The sequence below is a fragment of the Cricetulus griseus genome, chromosome 5 (genome assembly GCF_003668045.3).
Source record: "Cricetulus griseus strain 17A/GY chromosome 5, alternate assembly CriGri-PICRH-1.0, whole genome shotgun sequence".
In the NCBI taxonomy this organism is placed as follows: domain Eukaryota; kingdom Metazoa; phylum Chordata; class Mammalia; order Rodentia; family Cricetidae; genus Cricetulus; species Cricetulus griseus.
Window position 1 is genome coordinate 178,397,686 of NC_048598.1, and position 20,670 is coordinate 178,418,355.

Here is a 20,670-nt window from a genome sequence, read left to right on the forward strand (position 1 = left end):
ATTAATATCAGGGACATGTGTTCAGGATCTCCAGGAAAACAAGAGCAATTTTTCTCTGCAGCTGAGCTCGGTGTGTACTGAGGTTGCATGGATGTGTTAATGCTCAAGCTACACAGTGAAACTTGAGTCTAAGCCAAGACATACCAACATGCAGGGGTGCTCAGGACCAACAGAGGTCACAATGGAGCCAAAAATCATCAGGACAAAAATGAGATGAAGAGAGGAGGTGACACCATTGTCTCTGAGGAATCTTTTTAAAAGTCTGTTTTCTGAACAACATCTATTGCAGTTGATGTGTGAAGTCTTGAATTTTCAGACACAGTAAAATATGTTTTGCTAAATATGGCATAATTTGCTATTTTCTTACTTGGTGTAAGATTTATTGATTTTTTGATAGTTAATTTTTTCATATAATTGTTTCAGATAATAGATTTACTGCTCTATTCCTTTCTGATCATCCTCACCTCCATACCTTCCAAGTATACAATGATTTTTATCTCTGTAGAAGCAAACAAACAGACAAAAAAAAAGGAAACACACACACACACACACACACACACACACACACACACACACACTAAAGTCACAGCTGCAACCTCCTGGAAAAGCAAATATTATTTTTTGTATATGAAAGAAGATTACAAGTTCTCCTGATTTCAGAATTTTTGAAATTTTCAGACACAATTATTACCCCCACCTGAGAAACATTTTTTTCAAGAGGATGAGTATCTCAGGTTGGGATTCTATTTGTAAATTGAGAGATTAGGCCTTCATGTTTCCACAGGGTCTGCACAGGTCTCAGGAATGGCTAATTCCTGAGACATATTGAGGATTTGGAAATCAGCATCTTGCTGTTTGAGCTAGTTGTCCCCTACCCTGTCTTCTCCAACTAAACTAGTTGCCTATCTTTAAAAAAAAACTGCCTCATGAATATGCAAATGATGTGAGTCCATGGTGGTAAATAAGGGAAGTCCATACCATGACCAGCATATGACCAGTGTCCTCTACAGAGTCACTGAGATCACACGTCCTCACCATGGGATGGAGCTGGATCATCCTCTTCCTGGTGACAGCATTTACCGGTAAGGGGCTCCAAGTTCCAGACTTGAGGAGAGGTCATGCACTCAGGTGACAGTGACATCCACTCTGACTTTCTCTCCACAGGTGTCCACTCCCAGGTCCAGCTGCAGCAGTCTGGGGCTGAGTTGAGGAGGCCTGGAGCCTCAGTGAAGGTGTCCTGCAAGGCTTCAGGCTACACCTTCACTGATCATTTTATGCACTGGGTGAAACAGAAGCCTGGACAGGGTCTGGAGTGGATTGGATGGATTTCTCCTGGAGATGGTGATACAAAGTATAATCAGAAGTTCCAGGACAAGGCCACACTGACTGCAGACACATCCTCCAGCACAGCCTACATGGAGCTCAGCAGCCTGACATCTGAGGACTCTGCTGTCTATTACTGTGCAAGAGACACAGTGTTGCAACCACATCCTGAGTGTGTCAGAAACCCTGGAGGAGCAGGAAGCTGAGATGACACAGACGACCAGCATGGAGACTAGCTCAGAAACAAGAATCTGAGTGTCTGTCAGTTGACACAGTCTTACCAAATTCTCAAAATCACAACTGTGCATGAAGTGATGCCGATTTAGGATGCCGGATTGTTTACCACACCTTGACAAAATCTTCTCCAGTGACCACCTCTATTGACATGTTTCTTTATTAATAAAACAATAAAAGTGAAAATTGTGATTCTGCATTATGGTAAAACTATCTCTGGATTATATGAGACTGGGACTTTTTTGGTATAGCTCTTAAACAACTAAATTGTGAATTGGCTCAGAAATTCCAAATAAATATTCTGGGAAAACAAAAATATTTTCATGTTCTGGCTATTACAAATAATGCTGTAATGAACATGGTTGAACAGATGTCCTTGTTGTAGGAATGTGCTTCTTTGGGGTATACATCTAAGAGTCAAATTGCTGGATCTTGTGGTAGACTCATTCTCATTTTCCTGAGGAAATACCATACTGATTTTCAAAGTGGCTGTAACTGTTGGCACTCCCACCAGCAGTGGAGGAGTGTTCCTCTTTCTCCACATCCTCTCCAGCATAAACTGTCATTGGTGTATTTGATTTTAGCCATTCTGACAGGAGTAAGATGGTATCTCAGAGTTGTTTTGATTTTCATTTCCCTGATGGCTACGGATGTTGAACACTTTCTTAAGTGTTTTTCAGCCCTTTTAGATTCCTCTATTGAGAATTGTCTATTTAGTTCTGTACTGTCGGGGCGGCCAAGAAATATTATTAAGAAATATCCCAAGGTACAAACCTCAGGTTCAGCTCTGGCCTACAGTTTGTATTGCAGTTTTGAGCTAATCTGCTATTGAATGACCTGGCCTCAGTGGAGAATGTCCCCTAGTTTGCATCTCTACAGGACTAAGCATTTGAATAGGCCTGCACCTGGACAGAGGACTAGGTGTGGAAGTAACAAGTAAAGACAGAGAGTTAGGAGCAACCAAGCATAGGGGTCGATGGCAGGAGAGAATAATGGCCTCCTGGCTAAGGAAGCATGGTTAGAAACAGCCAGGAAGATGCTGACTAAAGAAGAGAGTCCACTTTTGCAGCATGGAACTGAGAGCTCTCTAAAGATGACAAGATGCCCGTGTTTGGTCTTTATCAGCTTTGGATTGCTAGGAGTTTCCATGTCCATGCTCCCCAACTCAGGCCAAACCTCATGGCAACCATTCATCCTTTGCATATCTACTCAACATAACCCAAGTCAATAAACACAGGAGAGAGAGCCATAGTTTGGGCACTGTGTGTGAGCCCATAGACAAACTTACAGTAGTAGATTCTCCAAACCAGCAGGCGGCATTGTTGATCTACAAGTCCCTAAGAAGTCAATGGTAGCAGAAGCTGATAAGAAAGTTGTGTACTGAGGAAATTCCATCAGCCTGTGCAGATTTCATTGTCAATATCATTATATTCAGAGTCTGTGGTGCCGGTAGAAAAGAAGTCATGCAAATGACTGGTTCTTGCTGCTTCTCTACTGTAACAGAGGGTGCATCTGTTTCTTGATATTGAAATTAGAGCAAAGCAAACAGGAGTCAGTTGATTCTGTAGCATACAGTTTTGTTTTAATATGTGTAGTTATAATTCAGACATTTATACTGACATGCAAACCAAACTTACACAGTTATATTAGTCACTTTCCTGCAAATGGCACAAAATCAAAAATGTCATACTCCATAAGAACTCTTAGCCATAACATTGTTTCTGTAATAGCTGAATTAATTAATCTCTTAAACAACTACTTCCCAATGCCCCTTCCTAATAAATGGGGGCTATTCCAAGGGTCCTCCTCGAGACTGATAATGTTACCACCAAGAAATTCCAGCGTCCTCAGGCAAATTGGAGAGATGGGAATACATTAAAACCATGGTACTAAAAGCCAGGTTGCAGATTCCTCTCCTTCCCGTGGTAACCACAGACAAGGAACCTATATTCCCTTTGAAGAAAAATTATGGTACAAATGCCAAAGATTTTAACTAACACACCCCAAACACAAACATGTGGCATATAAGTAAAAGCAGTTTGTGTTGGGTTTAGTGTTTCTCGAGGAACAGCCTTTTATTATTATGTTTATGTAATATTAATTTTTATTATATGCACATATATATGTATTATATAATGAGGATGAAACTTGAGTCCTTGTGCATGTTAAAATTTCCCCTGTGCTGTCCTGAGCCCAGTTTCATTACAATAATTTAATGTATGCTTCATTATTCATTGATCTTTACATTAGTTCCCCTTCAATTATCAAACAGTGATTTTTAATTTTAAATTTTGATGAAATTATGGTATAATATCTGGAAAGATAATCATGTATTTATAAAGAGTTCAGGTATAAAAAGAAAAAATGAATTAACAATTTTGAATAATTAGTAGATTCGTAGGGGAGGCCTTATGGTCTCCAAGGAGCAAATGGGAGGTGGGGGGAGGGGGAAGAACAAGAGGAGAGGAGGAAGTGGGAACTGGGATTAGAATACAAAAAATAATTCATAATTAATTAATTAAAGAAAAATAATTATAATATGTTAAGAAATAGATGAATGGAAAAAAAGCTAAGCAATATACAGGAGCAAAAGAATTTGCTGGGGGCTTGGCCTAGGCAGTGGAGGTGGGCTCATGCCAATATGTGTTTCCTGTGATCCCGGTGGTCCCCATGCTCCCTTATTCCAGACTCACTCTGTAGGAAGTCAGACACAGTGATGGCTGTGTTGTAATGAGGAAATGGAGTGGTATCCACCATCTTCTTTTATAAGGAAAAGATAAACCCCCAAAATGCAAATGCATCTTCTAACTCTAAGTTAAATCCCCTCCTGGGCTGTGGGAGCTCACATCTCTCTCAAAGAGGCTGACCTCTGAGAAAAGGGGGTGTAGCCTAGAAGATGAGACTGTTGGGTCTTCTGTACCTGGTGACAGCCCTTCCTGGTGAGTGTGACCATTTCATACATGTGTCCATGAGGGGATGTGACAACATGTGATTGACAGAATTGACTCTTCCTGTCTGCAGGTGTCCTGTCCCAGATCCAGCTTCAGGAGTCAGGACCTGGCCTGGTGAAGCCCTCACAGTCGCTGTCCCTCACTTGCTCTGTCACTGGTTTCTCCATCACCAACAGTGGTTACGGCTGGAGCTGGATCAGGCAGTTCCCGGGGAAGAAGCTGGAGTGGATGGGGGCCATAAATAAGGGTGTTAGCACCGACTACAACCCATCCCTCAAGAACTGCATCTCCATCACCAGAGACACAGCCAAGAACCAGTTCTTCCTGCAGCTGAACTCTGTGACCACTGAGGACACAGCCACATATTACTGTGCAGGAGACACAAGTGAGGGGACTTCAGCATGATCCCAGACAAAAACCTCGGTGCATAAGAGCTCTTGGCCATCAGGGGGCGCTTAGGCCTAAGGAAACCCAGGAACTCTAAGTCTTTAGAACAGGGAAAGTAAAATACCTGGTTTCCTCTGCCTTTGATTCCCACTCCCCATGCACAGAGAAGACAGGGGGTCTTTTCTCTCTCTGATGCTGAAATGCTGTGTTTATGTGAAGTCACATTTGTTTGTGTCTCACTGTGAGTCTCAGGACAGGGTGTACAGTAATATTCTTGTCATTTTGAATGTGTTCGGAGTCTTTACAGGCTGAGAAGTCTCTCTGTGTTGAGGAATATGTTTTGATGAAAACAACTTTTTGGAACTCAGCTGATCACACATGGCAATAATTTTCAAATAAAAATCTGATTTCATTGTTTCTCACTCACACACTGCACTCTCATTGATATCTGTATGTTAGAGCTCATCCTAGCTTGCTCACACAAAGCAGTTGCTGAGATGCCTAGGGAATGAGACACAGTGTGACAAGGGGGTCCACACACCTGCAGCTGCATTACCCACCATGCAGTGCACAGTCAGGGATTTCCTGGTGTCACCTTTGTGGGGCTGAGTATAGATAAGAACTCTTCTGTCGATGGTTACTGCCTCCCAGAGATGGACTCTTCTGTGTGAGAAATTATATCGATTGGTGATAGGATTCAAACAACATATGAAGTAATTACTCAAGTGGTCACACTGATCCTTAATATCCTTAAATGCAACAGAGGAGAATTCATCTCTGACTTCATAGAAGAGAACTGAAAGTCATGTGATCAGATTAACCTGGCCTGTGATTTATGCTCTACTGACACAGAGTCATGGGAACGGAAATCTGACCCAAACAGAGACCATGAAACACAGTGCCCCAGTTATGTAATTAAAATAAAGTCAGCAGTGTAAGTGGGCTCATATCAAACCTTTAGTTAACAAGCCTTACATTGCATTCTGTGATATTTTTGTCAAATTCTCTGTCAACATTAGGAAAATTTGAACAAACCAAAGATGAGAGAGAATATCTGAATTAAATGTCCCCAAAACCATCGTAGTATCACACACACGGTGGCAGAGAAAGCAGAGTGGTTGAAGTCCCTCAGAAACTACACTGGACAGTTGCGTCTCCATTGATAAGAAAATGGGTCCCCACCATGGAAACCCATAGCCTAAACATCATTCATAAAAATCAAAGAATCAGACATGAGATTTCCAGGGATGAAGAAGTGAATGAGCATTCAAAAAGGCCATCCCAGTCCCACAGACTGTCCTCAGCGGTAAGGATTTTCTAATAACAGCCAATCCTCAGACTCAATACTGCAGAGTGGGCATGAAAGGAAGGTATAGCTTGGTCTTTGAACAGAGGAGATGAGGTCATCTTTGTCACACTTTAACAGGGGTGATTCTTTTTAGAGACCCCCCAATGGACTCAAGTAATAAACAGACTACAAACATTATTTATCAAACAATATCTGTATGATTTCTTCAACAATTCTGGATATTCATTTTCTAAGATTTATTCAAACCCATTTTTAGTGTTTTCAGCAAATGAAAGATATATAAAAACAGACATTCAATAGTCAGAGACATGGAAGAACACATACTTAGTGTCAAGTAATTGAGAGGGTGTTTTTTTTTTTTCTTGGCCATTTTCTCCCTACAGGTATAATTCCTGTATGTTGGTTAAAGGTGTTAGTAAATCACTTTTCACAGACTTCACATAGGGATTCAGTGTGTGTGCATGCTAACTGAGATAGGTTCTGAGATCATACAGTGTTCTATGGACTCCATATGTGAATCCATCCCAGTCACAGTGTCTTTCCCTACCGTCTCCAGCCTTTACAAAACAAGGACCTACACTGACACAGCATCACATCTCACAGTTCATGCTGGGTTGCATTTATTCCATAGAGCATTGATTGGGTTTTGAATAAATGCTGGGGTACTGGATAATCCCAAGGGTTCAGTGTCTTTTCTATCTCAGATAATTCATTTCACCTGTTTCTCTAGCAGACATTCCCTCCCTATCACAAATATGAATGTCATGTGTTTAATATGTTTGCAAATGTGTGAGGAATGCAATGTGGCTGGTGTGAACACCCGAGGCCAATTCTATGTTAAAGATTATGCAAACCTATATTGAGTTTAAAATAGTGTTTGAAATACCAGTGAGTTGATAAGACATCCTCCTGTGTTCCCTCAACTAGAAAGTAGAGGTTGACCAGAAGGTCAGGGAATCTTCTACTTCAGGCCTCAGAATTGAATGGGAAGGGGACTCTGATTACTGGAAAGGCACCTGCCAAGTGGCTATAAGACTATTTAAAGTTCTTGCCTAACACCTTTCTATTTTTAGACACAGTTTCATGTATCCCAAGCATAACCCAAGCATAAAATTCTCCTGCTTCCACAACTGTTTTATCGATGCAGTGGTGGAGGTGAACACAGAGCTTCAACCTTGAAAATACATTTTCTACCAACTGAGTCATGTCCACAGAATCATCAGTGACACTAAGCTATAAATGCCACGTTGTCCCTTATGTCATCTCAGACATCTGCACCATTTATTGTGTCATCTAAGGTCACATTGCTCAGCTCATGATAGAGCAGGAAGATATGCAAATTTTGTTCTCCTCTGCCCATGAAAACCAGGCCTGACCCCACAGCTCTGACAGAGGTACCCAGATCTGGACTCACAGGTCCTCCCATTCTGTGGTCATCACTGAGCAGTCAACACTCAGCATGGAGATGAGACTGAGCTGGGTTTTCCTTGTTGCGCTTTTACAAGGTAATTTATTTGTAGTAAGAGATGCCTAGTGTGTGAGTGGTTGTGAGTGAAAGAAACAATGGATATTTGTGAGAGTTTATTGACAGGATTCTCTGTGTTTGCAGGTGTCCAATGTGAGGTGCAGCTGGTGGAGTCGGGGGGACGCTTGATTCATCCTGGAAATTCCCTGAAAATCTCTTGTGCAGCCTCTGGATTCACCTTCAGTGTTTACTACATGCACTGGGTCCGCCAGGCTCCAGGGAAGGGGCTGGAGTGGATTGGTGTAATTAAACATAAATATAATAATTATGCAACAGACTATGCGGAGTCCGTGAAAGGCAGATTCACCATCTCAAGAGACGACTCCAAAAGTAGCCTCTACCTGCAAATGAACAGCTTAAGAGCCGAGGACACCGCCATTTATTACTGTGCTGCAGACACAGTGAGAGGACTTCAGTGTGAACGCTGACACAAACCTCCCTTCATGAGCGCTCAGGACCAGCAGGGGGGGCACTGCGCACATGGAAAACCAGCACATTGCAGGAACAGGTGCAGATGTAATTGAGTGTTCCTGGGTTCTCAGTCTCAGCTGGCATTCCATCTGATGATTTCCCATAATGCTCTCTGCACTTGTTGTCTGTAAGGAAGGAAAAAACAAAGTTCTGTTTTCCCTCCATAAACACACACACACACACACACACACACACACACACACACACACACGGACGCACACATGCACACAAGCACGCACGGACTCTCTCTCTCTCTCTCTCTCTCTCTCTCTCTCTCTCTCTCTCTCACACACACCACACACACACACACACACACACACACACACACACACACACACACATTTTCTAAATGAACTAAATGCTAAATATCACCCCTGTCTGCAGAAATGGCTGCTGATGTCACCAAGATCAAATGTTAGTGAAGGTCCTGGGTGTTGTTGAGGCTTCTGCCTGGTGTAATTCTGGGGAAATCCTAAAATCCTAAGATATTCTGACTAGGTCAGTGTATGTTATTACAGGAGTTCAGAGAAGGCACACTGTGTGACTGGAGACCCTAACAGGTCTCACATATGTCTGTTTTCCTGAGACCTGTGCACCTCAGTAACAGAGCTGAGCCATTATCTGCTACTTAATGTATACCTTTCATCCTCATCATATATCCTACCAGAGTTTGTTCCTCTGGAACTACCTCTGACCTCAGTTCTCAGCATTGATGGGAGCCGCTCACATTAAACTCAGCTGAGGCTCAGCCTGCAGCTCCCGTGCCCATTGGGGACAGTTGTAGGAAAATTAAAAGAATCCTGGTTAACCTGGGGATATGTCTGCTAAGTCAAAATATTAATAATCTGTAGAAGAACTATTTATGATTTTATTCCGTTCCTCCATCTTGAGCCAGTTCGCAGACACTGACAGATAGATTTCCTGCTGAGCACTGAACTCTAGGACTCAGTGCCCTGGTCTCTGTGAGGTGAGTTGTCTTTCATCCTGATAATTGCCCACATGCAACTGAACCTTGCCTCAGGAAAGTTCTGCTCCAGGTGTCCTCTATGCAGGAGCCCCCACACTAACCCTACCTCACAGAAAAGGAGAAAATAGTTTCTTATTTTCCCATCATCACCTCATTATCAGTAGAAATCAAACATTTTCACTGAACAGTATTTGTGTGGGAAGAGCTTTCATTCACAAAACATGTGTTTAACAATCTACATAATTTCATGCCTGAATCTGTGGACAACAGGGAAGCCCATTCATAAACTGCAAACATCCATCATTAAGTAACTCCTTGCTCATGGTGAAAAGGTGGAAGAGTCCTCATTTGCAGTAGAGAAAGACTCAACACCTTTGAATCTCTGCACTACCCCCTGTGCTCTGCAGACAGCTCAGCTTCAGCCACACAGTTGACAAAGACACATTGTGCTTAGTGGCTTGTGGTGTTGTGAAAGATCTCTGAAGAGGTAGACTCTGGCCCCACCAGAGACTTGTGAAAGTTTGTTATAGACATTCATATTAAAAATAGTGACAAGAAGAAATCAAGTGTCACTTACACAAAATGAAAACACTACAAGACAATATGATTTCTGTGGTGATAACAAGTGAAAGCTGGCAGGTCAAGCAGTTCTTGTGTGTGTGGAAATGTTTAACAGAGTAAGGAATAAATGCAATTTGAGAAAATGTATTAATATATTCTTCCAAAGAATTTTTTCATTAATTCAAATTAGAAACAAGCCTGCTTCACATCAATCCCTCTCCCTCTTCCTCAACTCCTCTCAAAACTCACCGCCATATGCTCCCCAGGGAGGATGAGGCCCTCCATGGGGGATCCCCAAAGTCTGTCATACCATCCTGGGCAGTGGCTAGCCCCGCCCCATCTGTCCCCTTGTGTCCAGGCTGAGAGAGCATCCCTCCATGTAGAATGGGCTCCTAAAGTCCTTTCTCACAACAGGATAAATCCTGATCCACTGCCAGAGGCCCCACAGAGTTCAGAGGCCTCCTCATTGACATCCATGTTCAGGGGTCTGGGTCAGTCCTGTGCTGGCCTCCCAGATGTTAGTCTGGGGTCCATGGGCTCCCCCTTGTTCAGGTCGGCTGTTTCTGTGGGTTTCACCAGCCAGGTCTTGTCCCCTTTGCTCTTTACTCCTCCCTCTCAGCAACTGGATTCCAGAAGTGGGGATCAGTGTTTAGCGGTGGATGTCTGCCTCTGCTTCCATCAGCCACTGGATGAAGGCTCTAGGATAGCATATAAGATAGTTATCAGTCTCATTATAGCGGAAGGGAATTTAGGGTAGCCTTTCCACTATTGCTTAGATTGTCAACTGGTGTCCTTGTTCATCTCCGGAAATCTCCCTAGTGCCAGATCTCTCCTTGAAACTATAATGGCTCCATATGCTATGGTATCTCTCATCATGCTCTCCTCTATTCTTCCCACGACTTAACCTGCCTGCTCCCCCATTTCCTCCACTCCCCTCCTCTAATCTCTCTCTCAATCTCCCAGCTTTCTCTCCCCTACCCTCATGCTCCCAATTAGCCCAAGAAATTCTATCCCCTTCCCCTTTACTGGGGGAGAGGGTTAGGGCGTGGGGGTGGGGCATGCATTCTTCTCTTACAGTTCTCCTTGTGTCCTAGCTTCTCTGTCAGTGTGGATTGTAGCCTGGTAATCCTGTGCTCTGTCTAAAATTAATATATGAGTAAGTACATATTATGTTTTTCTTTTTGTGACTGGGTTACCTCACTCAGGATGGTTTCTTCTAGTTATATTCATTTGCCTGCGAATTTCAAGGTTCCATTGCTCTTTTTCTGCTGAGTGGTAATCATTCCATTGTGAAAATCTACCACATTTTCTGTATCCATTCTTCCGATGAGGGGCACCTAGGTTGCTTGCAGGTTCTAGCTATTACAAACAACGCTGTTATGAACATAGATGAACAGAAGTCCTTGTTGTATAAATGTGCATTATTTGGGTATATGCCCAAGAGAGAAATTGCTGGTTCTTGGGTAGACTGATTACCATTTTCCTGAGAAACCACCATACTGATTTCCAAAGTGGTCTTACAAGTTTGCACTCCCACCAGCAATGGAGCAGTGTTCATTTTTCTCCATATCCTCTCCAGCATAGACTGTCATTGGTGTTTTTGATTTTAGCCATTCTGGCCAGTGTAAGATGGTATCTCAGAGTTGGTTTGAGTTGCATTTCCCTGATGGCTAAGATGTTGAGCACTTTCTTAAGTCTCTTTCAGTGACTTTAGATTGCTCTGTTGAGAAATATCTATTTAGTTCTGCACCCTACTTATTAATTTCATTGTTTGGTGTTTTGGTGGCTAGCATCTTGAGTTCACTGTATATTTTGGAAATCAGCCCTCTCAGATGTGGGGTTTGTTACGATAAATCTTTCTGCCAAATGTCGCCTGAGCCCCACTGCCACGTGTGAGCTTTAAGCCAGCTGCCTGCCCGAGTTAGGCCCAAATGAATACACAGAAACTTGTATTAGATTCAAAGCTGCTTGGCTTATGACTAGGATTCTCATCTGTTAGTTCAGTCTCAATTATCATATATCTATATATTTTATAAGACTTATCTTATCGGACACCTTATTGGCGTCCCTCCTTGCCAGTGGATTACATCCTGCCACTGGAGGAGGAGTGGAGGGGATAAATAGCCCCCTCCTGTTTCTCCTTCGCTTAAATATGAGTCTCCTTGCCATGTCACTTCCTGCCTGGATCAGCACTTCTCTACTACATTTCCCAGAATCCTCTTTGACTCCTAGTCCTGCCTAACTTGCCGTTTCATTGGCCAAACAGTATTTTATTTAACAATCAATAAGATAAACATATATAGTACATTCCCCATCAGGGGTTGGTGAAGATATTTTTCCCATTCCAGGGCTGTGGTTTTGTCTTAATAACTGTGTCCTTTGCCTTACAGAAGCTTCTTAGTTTCAGGAGAGAAATTTATTAATTATCTTTCTCAATGTCTGTTTTCTGGTGTTAGGTTCAGGAAGTAGTCTCCTGTACCAATTTGTTAAAGGGTATCTCCCACTTTCTCTTCTATGGTGTTCACTGTGGCTGGATTTATGTTGAGATCTTTGATCCATTTGTAATTAAATTTTGTGCATGGTGATAGATATGGATCGATCTGCAATCTTCTAATGGCCAAATCCAGTTATGCCAGCACCATTTGTTGAAGATACTTTCTTTTTTACCATTACATAAATTTAGCTTCTTTGTCAAAAACTGTCAAGAACTAAATTTCAAACAGGCCAGGATGGAGGGAACCAAACAAGACTGAAGTTGTGACAAGTTAATTGCTAGCAATCCAAATTATTGAATTCAGGACGATAAGAATATAAAAATTGTAAGGACAGCAGGGGGCACAATAGAGTCATTAATCAGAGGAAATCAGATGGAAATCTGCTGAGGATTGCAAGGAACTCCAGAGTCTCTGTGCACTGCCTTCTTTAAGTCTTAGCTGAACAACATCTGCTACAGTTGATATGTGAAGTCTACAATTTTCACACAGAGTAAACAATCAATGTTAAATATTACATACATTTTTCTCCCTTAATTTTAAAATATTTATGTATTTTTTATTTTCGTAAAACTTTGTCATACATTGTATTCTGATGAGATTCCATGTCCAATTCCTCTTAGCTGTTTTCCATATTCCTATAAGAAACCCACAACTTTTCTTTTTCTCAATAGAAAGGAAATTAAACAAATACAAAAGGATTAACGAAAAGAAAAAAAAGCCACCAGGAGCATACACCTAAAATATGCTGAAACAGAAAAATATAAATAGCTTATATATGAAAGAAGAGTGAAAATTCTACCCATTTAGGAATTGATTAAATTTCCTGGACAATTCTCATCATTGCTATCACCACCTGTGTATCTATTTTGTCATGAGAAGGAACTAATGAATCTGGTGGGATTCTATTGTAAATGGAGGGATTAGGCCATGATTTTATGACCACAATGTCTACACAGTTCTCAGGAATGACTGCTTCCTCAGACAGGATGAGGATTTGGACCTCAGCATCCAGTTGACTGACCCAGGTGTCCTCCACCTCCTTCTTCTCCAGCTGCACTAGGTCCTTATCTAAGGAATGAATATGCAAATCATGTGAGTCTATGGTGGTAAATACAGGGATATCACACCACCACCAACACATGATCAGTGTCCTCTCCACAGTCACTGAGCACACAGGTCCTCACCATGAGATGGAGCTGGATCATCCTCTTCCTGGTGACAGCAGCTACAGGTAAGTGCTCCAAGTTCCAGACATGAGGAGGGGCCATGCACTCAGGTGACAGTGACATCCACTCTGCCTTTGTCCCCACAGGTGTCCACTCCCAGGTCCAGCTGCAGCAGTCTGGGGCTGAGCTGGTGAAGCCTGGGTCCTCAGTGAACTTGTCCTGCAAGACTTCTGGCTACACCTTCACTAGCTCTCTTATGAGCTGGGTGAAACAGAAGACAGCACAGGGCCTGGAGTGGATTGGATGGATTAATCATTCTCATGGTGGTACTGACTACAATCAGAAATTCAAGGGCAAGGCCACACTGACTGCAGACAAATCCTCCAGCACAGCCTACACGGAGCTCAGCAGCCTGACATCTGAGGACTCTGCAGTCTATTACTGTGCAAGACACAGTGTTTCAACCACATCCTGAGTGTGTCAGAAACCAGGAGGAGCAGGAAGCTGAGAGGACAGATGAGATCAGCCTGGATAATTACACAGAAATAATCATTCTGTGTGTCCCGTTTTTACCCTACTCCTAACAGTCTTACATAGTGTTTGTCAATTTTTCCAAATAATATCTGATAATGAAGTGATCCTTATTGGTTTTCATTCAGTAACCAGATCTTGAGGAGATTTTTATCAGTGAAAACCTACATTGACATGCTTCTGCTTTAATGAAACAGAGAATAAGAAACTATGACAATACATTATAATGTGTTAGGGAGGGTAGGTGGTGAGGGTGTGTGTGTGACCTTTAAATCTAAGACACTAGGATTTTATTGGGAATACACTATAATATGAATTTGGCTAGGAAAATAAAAATCAACAATATCAGAACAAACAAATCACTTTTCAAAATTCAGTGATGTATCTAAGAGCACACAAAATACTTTGGTGGAAGTTGTCTCCATATAATGTGGGGAGTCTCTTTACCTTTCCTTTAATTACAATTCTATGTGATCATTTATGGGGAGGTCTGATCCTTTATTTCTTTTTTGGTAGTAATCACATTTCTTCTCAATTGAGAGATGAAGATGGTCCAAATGTCACACTGTGGAGTCCTCTGGCATAGAGTCTGTTACTCTCTCAGCATTCTGGGATCCTGATTATTAACACTGGGCCAGATCATGGGGATCCTACACTGATAATGTAAAAGACATTGATGTCATCAGGAGCCCTGGGTGATCAATGCCCTATTTCCTGAAATTGGATTGTCTTTGCAACACATTTTATGGTGACACTGACTGACATTGACTGGACATCAGTGTATGTCACAGGATAATCCCGCCAGCCCCACACCAACACACACACACACACACACACACACACCCCACAAACACAGAGACAGAGGGAGAGACTGAGTAGATTTTTGTTTTTGGAGGTGTCAAGGGCCACTAATGACCTCTGCTGACTTTTGACTCTGTTATTACTTTCACATATCTGTATCTAAGCAATTCTGTCTATGTAGGATTTATTGTTTTTCTTCTGTTTTAATTATGAGAACACACATACCTTGTCTCTACAAAGGCTGAATATCAGGAAAAATAATTCTGCCATTGACAGCAAGGCTACTGTTTTTATTAAAGAAATTTCTTGTCCTCCAAGGCCCACTGTCCTGCCAATGTCTTATTTGCAGCATAAAGGTTGGACACCATCATGAACTCTTGCTTAGACATAAGCAACAGAGTCAGCAAAGAGGGTTCCCTTATCTGTGAATGCTGGGGAACTGTCAACAGAAAGATTAAAAGTAATATAAATGCTGAGTTGTTGTTAGATTGGACTAGCTGGACTCATGCAAGATGCATAGGGCTGAGTTCTGTGGGGACAGCCTGGAATTCTCAAGAATAGACAAAGCTTCCATTCTCCACAGAACTCCATCTTAGGACTGCCATGGTCCATCACAGTCACAAGAGATTCCTAGGAAAGCAATCCTGACCTGTGCAAAATTGCTGAGAGAGTATAAATCTGTATACAAACATTTCATAGCAATCCATATGGAGGAGTGAGATTAATCAATTTGAGACCTTGTTCTATTGAAGAAAACACACAGGAACACAGTCTGAAATATCATTATGATTTACAATGAAATCAAGTCCACATGATCAATAACATTGATAAGTATTTTTACCATAAGACATCAAAAAGGAAAACCAAAATAAATCAGTTATGCAGAGCCTGGGGAGTAAGTGCAGAGGGGCCAGCAAAGGTGTTTCCTGACTCTACTCAGAGTTTATTCCTCTCAGTTAACCACACATAAGGCCCAGGAGACCATCTCCTATGGCAGTTAGAATCCTCCTCTAGAAAGATATAAGGTCAGTTATTTCCTAGAGTCTATGTCACTCTCCTGGGAATGCTGCAGAGAAGCAAATGACACAATTCAAGGACTGTTTCAATCAACATGTAGACAGTACATCTCATAAAAATTGAAATCCTCAATTGGAAACTAGGACTGGACATTCTTGTCTCATGGAGAGGCAATCTCAAGGTTCTTCATGCTGAGTCTCACCCAATCAGGACAGAGGTCATGTTGGGGAGGGGACAGGTCTGAAAGGATGGATGGACACCCGAGCAGGGTCCATGAGTGAGACCTCAAGATTTCTCTCTGTCGTTTTGCAGAGGCACACATTGTTCCTTCATTAGTTTGAAAATGTTTAAAACTAGTGACCTGATTACAGAAATGCTAATTGAAACACAGTCCTTACCAGACTAATAATTAATGCAAACAAAGTGTTAAATTTCAAAATTGAAAGTTACTCCCAGAAAAATAATAGTGTATAGAATTTATATATCATTGTTCTTCCATACTGGGTTTCACACACCAGACTTTTACAGGAATTAACAGTAAGCAACATCCTTTAAAACAATTTCTTCAATTTAATATTTAGACTCATCATGTATAAAACTTTGCTAATTCTTCTAAAATTATCAAATTTGTATTGTAATGGCCTTTGTAGACCTAATAAGAGAGAGTGGTGTCTGTTGTGAAAATTAAATAAATTAAAAAATAAATCAGACCAAATTATATCAGAAATAATTATTGATAATATTTTTAATTATTTCCCTGTTACTTGTTTTTGTCTCTTTCATTTGGTCTAGGCATTTATATTTCTAATACTCCCAACACAAACCTCCTTATAAAGAGCTGGAAATGAAAACAAGGCCTCCCTTTGCTTTTGAAAACCAGAATAGTCCTAACCCCGCAGAACCTGCTGAGGAGCCCAGGCCTGGAAACCAAGGCTTCCCATTGAGTGATAGCACTGAAGGAAAGCCACTCACAATGGAGCTGTGCATGAGGGGAGATTCCCTTGATGCTTTTAAAATTTTAAGTATTTTTTTGAGAATTTCTGAGTCTTAGTACTGTGGCAGTCAATGTCCCCACTCAAATTCTTCTTGTGTCCAACTCATGCTCACTCTCAAATTCATGATTTCTTCATCCTTACATAATACATTTCCTGTCTCTCTGCTTCTCTCTCTCTCTCTCTCTCTCTCTCTCTCTCTCTCTCTCTCTCTCTCTCACTTTCTCTCTCTCTGCGTGTGCGTGCGTGCGTGCGTGCGTGCGTGCGTGCGTGTGTGTGTGTGTGTGTGTGTAACATTGGACTCAGTTGGTGGTGAAAGGAAAGCAAATGCTTGGGGATCCAGAGAGCAGAAGGGCGTGTCTGCAAGGAAATTGTCCCATCCGGTGTTTTAGGGAGGTCACAGAAGACCAGGTCTTTATTGTAGTTGGGGAAGGTCCGACCTGGAGGAGCTAAATGTTAAGTACAGGTCATCAAAATGTGTTTTAATCATTGTTAAAGCAGAACCACAGTGCTTATATTCATATAGTTGTTCTATTGTTTTGTTGAGGGTCAATAGTGGACCTTTATGCCTGATATGCTGTACCACTCAGCAACAATGTGTTAATTCAGCTTAACAAATGCTTTCACTATTCACCAACCCATTTTTTTAAAACAATTTTGGTTTCGTTTTGTTTCTCTGAGTTTCTTATTAAATACATAATTATTTCACAAAGACAAGAAAGAATTTATAAAAGAGAACAATAAATTAAGGCTGAAAAGTTGTATTTCTTTTTTAAAACCTAAAATGATATTAAGTAAATTTTCTTTTTTTCTTATTCATTCTTTTTCACTCTTCCTCCTGACAAACAGCTCCATACAGACCAAGTGTAACTCAAACTCTTAATTCCCCTGCCGCATTCTCTTGTCTACAGTGCAGTCCTGGGAATAAACATATGGCTTCAAAAATGCAAAACAATACTCTACCAACTAACCTGTGGCCCTGGAGAGTAAGTGATGCTTTCATACCATAAACTCCACTTTGGTCTTTATTTCATCTCAGACATTTGCACCCTTATTTGTCTCCACTAAGCTCCTGGCGCTGAGTTCATGACATAGCAGGAAGACATGCAAATTATGTCCCCCTCTGCCCATGAAAATCTGTCCTGAACCTACAGTTCTGACAGAGGCACCCAGGTCTGGACTCACCGGTCCTCCCATTCTGTGGTCATCACTGAACACTCAACACTCAGCATGGACTTGATACTGAGATGGGTTTTCCTTGTTGCTCTGTTCAAAAGGTAATTTATACATAAGGAGAGATACTAAATGTTTGGTCAAATGTAAGTGAGACATTGGACATCCGTTGAGTGTGTACTGACAGAATTCTCTGTTTGCAGGCATCCAGTGTGAGGTTCAGCTGGTGGAGTCTGGTGGAGACTTGGTACAGCCTGGGGGTTCCCTGAAACTCTCCTGTGCAGCCTCTGGATTCAGCTTCAGTGACTCCTGGATACACTGAGTCCCCCAGGCTACAGGGAAGGGACTGCAGTGGGTGGGAAGAATTAAGCACAAACTTGATAATTATGCAACAAACTACAGGTATCCGTGAAAGGCAGATTCACCGTCTCAACAGACGACTCCAAAAGCAGCGTCTACCTGCCAATGAACAACTTAAGAGCCGAGGACACCACTATTTATTACTGTGCTGGACACACAGTGAGAGGACTTCAGTGTGAAACTGACACAAACCTCCCTGCAGGAGCGCTCAGAACCAGCAGGGAGCGCACTGCGCACATGGAAAACCAGCCATTGCAGGAAGGGTGCAGAATGTAACTGAGTGTCCTGGTCTCATCCTCCGCTGGCACTACCATCTGATCTCCATACTGCCGCTGCACTGGTCGTAAGGAAGGGAAAACAGAGTTCTGTTTTCCCTCCATGAAAACACACACACACACACACACACACACACACACACACACACACACACACGGTCTAAATAAACTAAATGCTACAAATCACCACTGATTGCAGAACTGGCTGCTGTTGTCACCGGGATCAAATGTTATTGACTCTTAAAATTTGTAAAAATCCTGTTTTTCCAACTCTTATGCTTCCCCCACTTAAAGCATATAATGTCTTGCTTAAGTGAAGTCTCTTGACAACAGACAGGCAGTATCTACACCCTATATTTGATTCTGTGTTTTTCTGGAACTATAAAGCTTCATAAGCAATGAAGAAGACAATTAATTTGGAACCTCTTTCTCATGAGTGTTCTCAGAGGATTGCACATTTTTGATGATTTTCAGTGGTTGATTTGATATCAGGTATCCCATCCATAAGAACTTAAAGATGGTGTCCAAGTCTAATAAGCCTTCACAGACATTTTCCTTGATTTGTACAGTCTAGGTGTTTCATCAGGAGACATGCTCCTCTCACAATGCTGACCCATGATGTTATGGAGGAACGGAGTGTAGAAGTCATCTGTAAACATCTCCAAACATAACTAGCAGAGCAGACACTCCAGACATCTCCAGAAACACATCTGCACTGCTTCTTGGTTCAGATGAGATATCTGAACACAGAGGACACCATAGAGTCTCCATCTGCTGGAGAATCAGAATGAGATGTTATGATCCAGGTCCCAGATACAATCCTGTCTGCAAAGGGACTCAAGGATAGTGCAAGTGGCACTTGGGATATTCAGTGGTTCAGCAGCATGAAATATAGCACAGAAACTGAAGAAACTGTTGGGTGTTTATGGTTAGTGAAAGAGGGTCCAGGCAGAGAAGTGAGAAATGATCCTCAGAGTGAAGTTTGGCTGAGAATGCTAGGAATCAATGTGTGCATATTTTCAATGAAAACCCTACACAGTTTAACACTCATTGCACCCACTCAGCACACATTGTGACACATTAGTCTACCTCAGGAGAGGATGCTCACACCATCTCTCCTCCATCCCACATAGCCCAGATATTTGTGAATGAATTCCATTGTGAGAGGAGGCTGTCTCTGTGAACCCACACAGAGGAAGAAGGAAAAGACTCCTGTACATTGTCACCATGACAGCCATCAGCAGAGAACCATAATGGACTTTGAAGTGAATCCTTTTTATAGACATTGCTCAGATCAGAGCAGAAGAAGCTGAAATTCCAGGGTAAGCCCATCCAGCACCCTCACTTGTAGGGATAAATCTTCTTTTTTGTTGTCTAATGAGAGTGGGTTTCTCTCTGTGGCTTTGAAGCCTATCCTGGTAATCGCCCTAGAGACCATGCTGGCCTAAAACACAGAGATCCTCCTGCCTCTGTCTCCCGAGTGCTTGGATTAAAGTCGTGTGCCTCCACCGCCCAGCTGGGATAAATCTTTAAGGAGGTGTTGTCTAGAGACAGCAGCCCTCTGAAATTAAAGTCCCCCGAACATCATACCACTTCTAACCAATGTTAGAAGAGAAGGCATGCAACTGACTGGTTCCAGCTGCTTCTCTCCGGTAATGTTAAGCACAACTGATTAACAATCCTGAAGTTAGAAAAAAATCTTAAGGAATAGCCTGGCTATTCAAAAAACAAGCCCACACTGACACACTCTGTCACTCCTTTCCTCACTCAGAAGGACCACACAGTCCTCTGCTCAGCCTTTTCTCTCTTAGTCAGGTCCATCCCCAGTGTAAAACATATCTCTCAGACTAAAATGTTCCTCTCAGTTTGCTAGGGGACCTATGACAGAATTCCCATAACAAATAAAACAGGGAAAAAACAAATTAAAAACTGCAAGTTTATGAAGCTGAAATTTTGTTTTGTTTGGAGTGAGGGACAAACGTTCAGAAAAGAAAATAGATTTTTGTCATCACTTGATACAAATCACAGTCCTGGATCATCAGGGGTCTGGGTTAAGAACAAGGTCCTTTCTATAGAACAGCTGAGCACTAGGACCCTGAAATCATGCAAGGGAAACGTTAAATGAAATTTCC

At 41.9% G+C, this 20,670-nt stretch overlaps 4 gene segments (V, D, J or C); all 4 read left to right on the forward strand.

The window, feature by feature from the left end:
- Positions 1-1,036: 1,036 nt before the first annotated feature.
- Positions 1,037-1,478, forward strand: LOC118238898 (the record flags this gene model as incomplete). The annotated part of the segment is given in 2 exon segments: positions 1,037-1,082; positions 1,165-1,478. Coding segments are annotated over 2 exon segments (360 nt in total), but the record flags the coding sequence as incomplete, so codon positions are not given.
- A 2,975-nt stretch (positions 1,479-4,453) lies between these two features.
- On the forward strand, positions 4,454-4,913 carry LOC113836200. The segment is given in 2 exon segments: positions 4,454-4,496; positions 4,579-4,913. Coding segments are annotated over 2 exon segments (378 nt in total).
- Positions 4,914-7,633: 2,720 nt separating this feature from the next.
- Positions 7,634-8,157, forward strand: LOC103164447. The segment is given in 2 exon segments: positions 7,634-7,709; positions 7,814-8,157. Coding segments are annotated over 2 exon segments (390 nt in total).
- Positions 8,158-13,408: 5,251 nt separating this feature from the next.
- Positions 13,409-13,864, forward strand: LOC118238870. The segment is given in 2 exon segments: positions 13,409-13,454; positions 13,536-13,864. Coding segments are annotated over 2 exon segments (375 nt in total).
- The last annotated feature ends 6,806 nt before the right edge of the window (positions 13,865-20,670 follow it).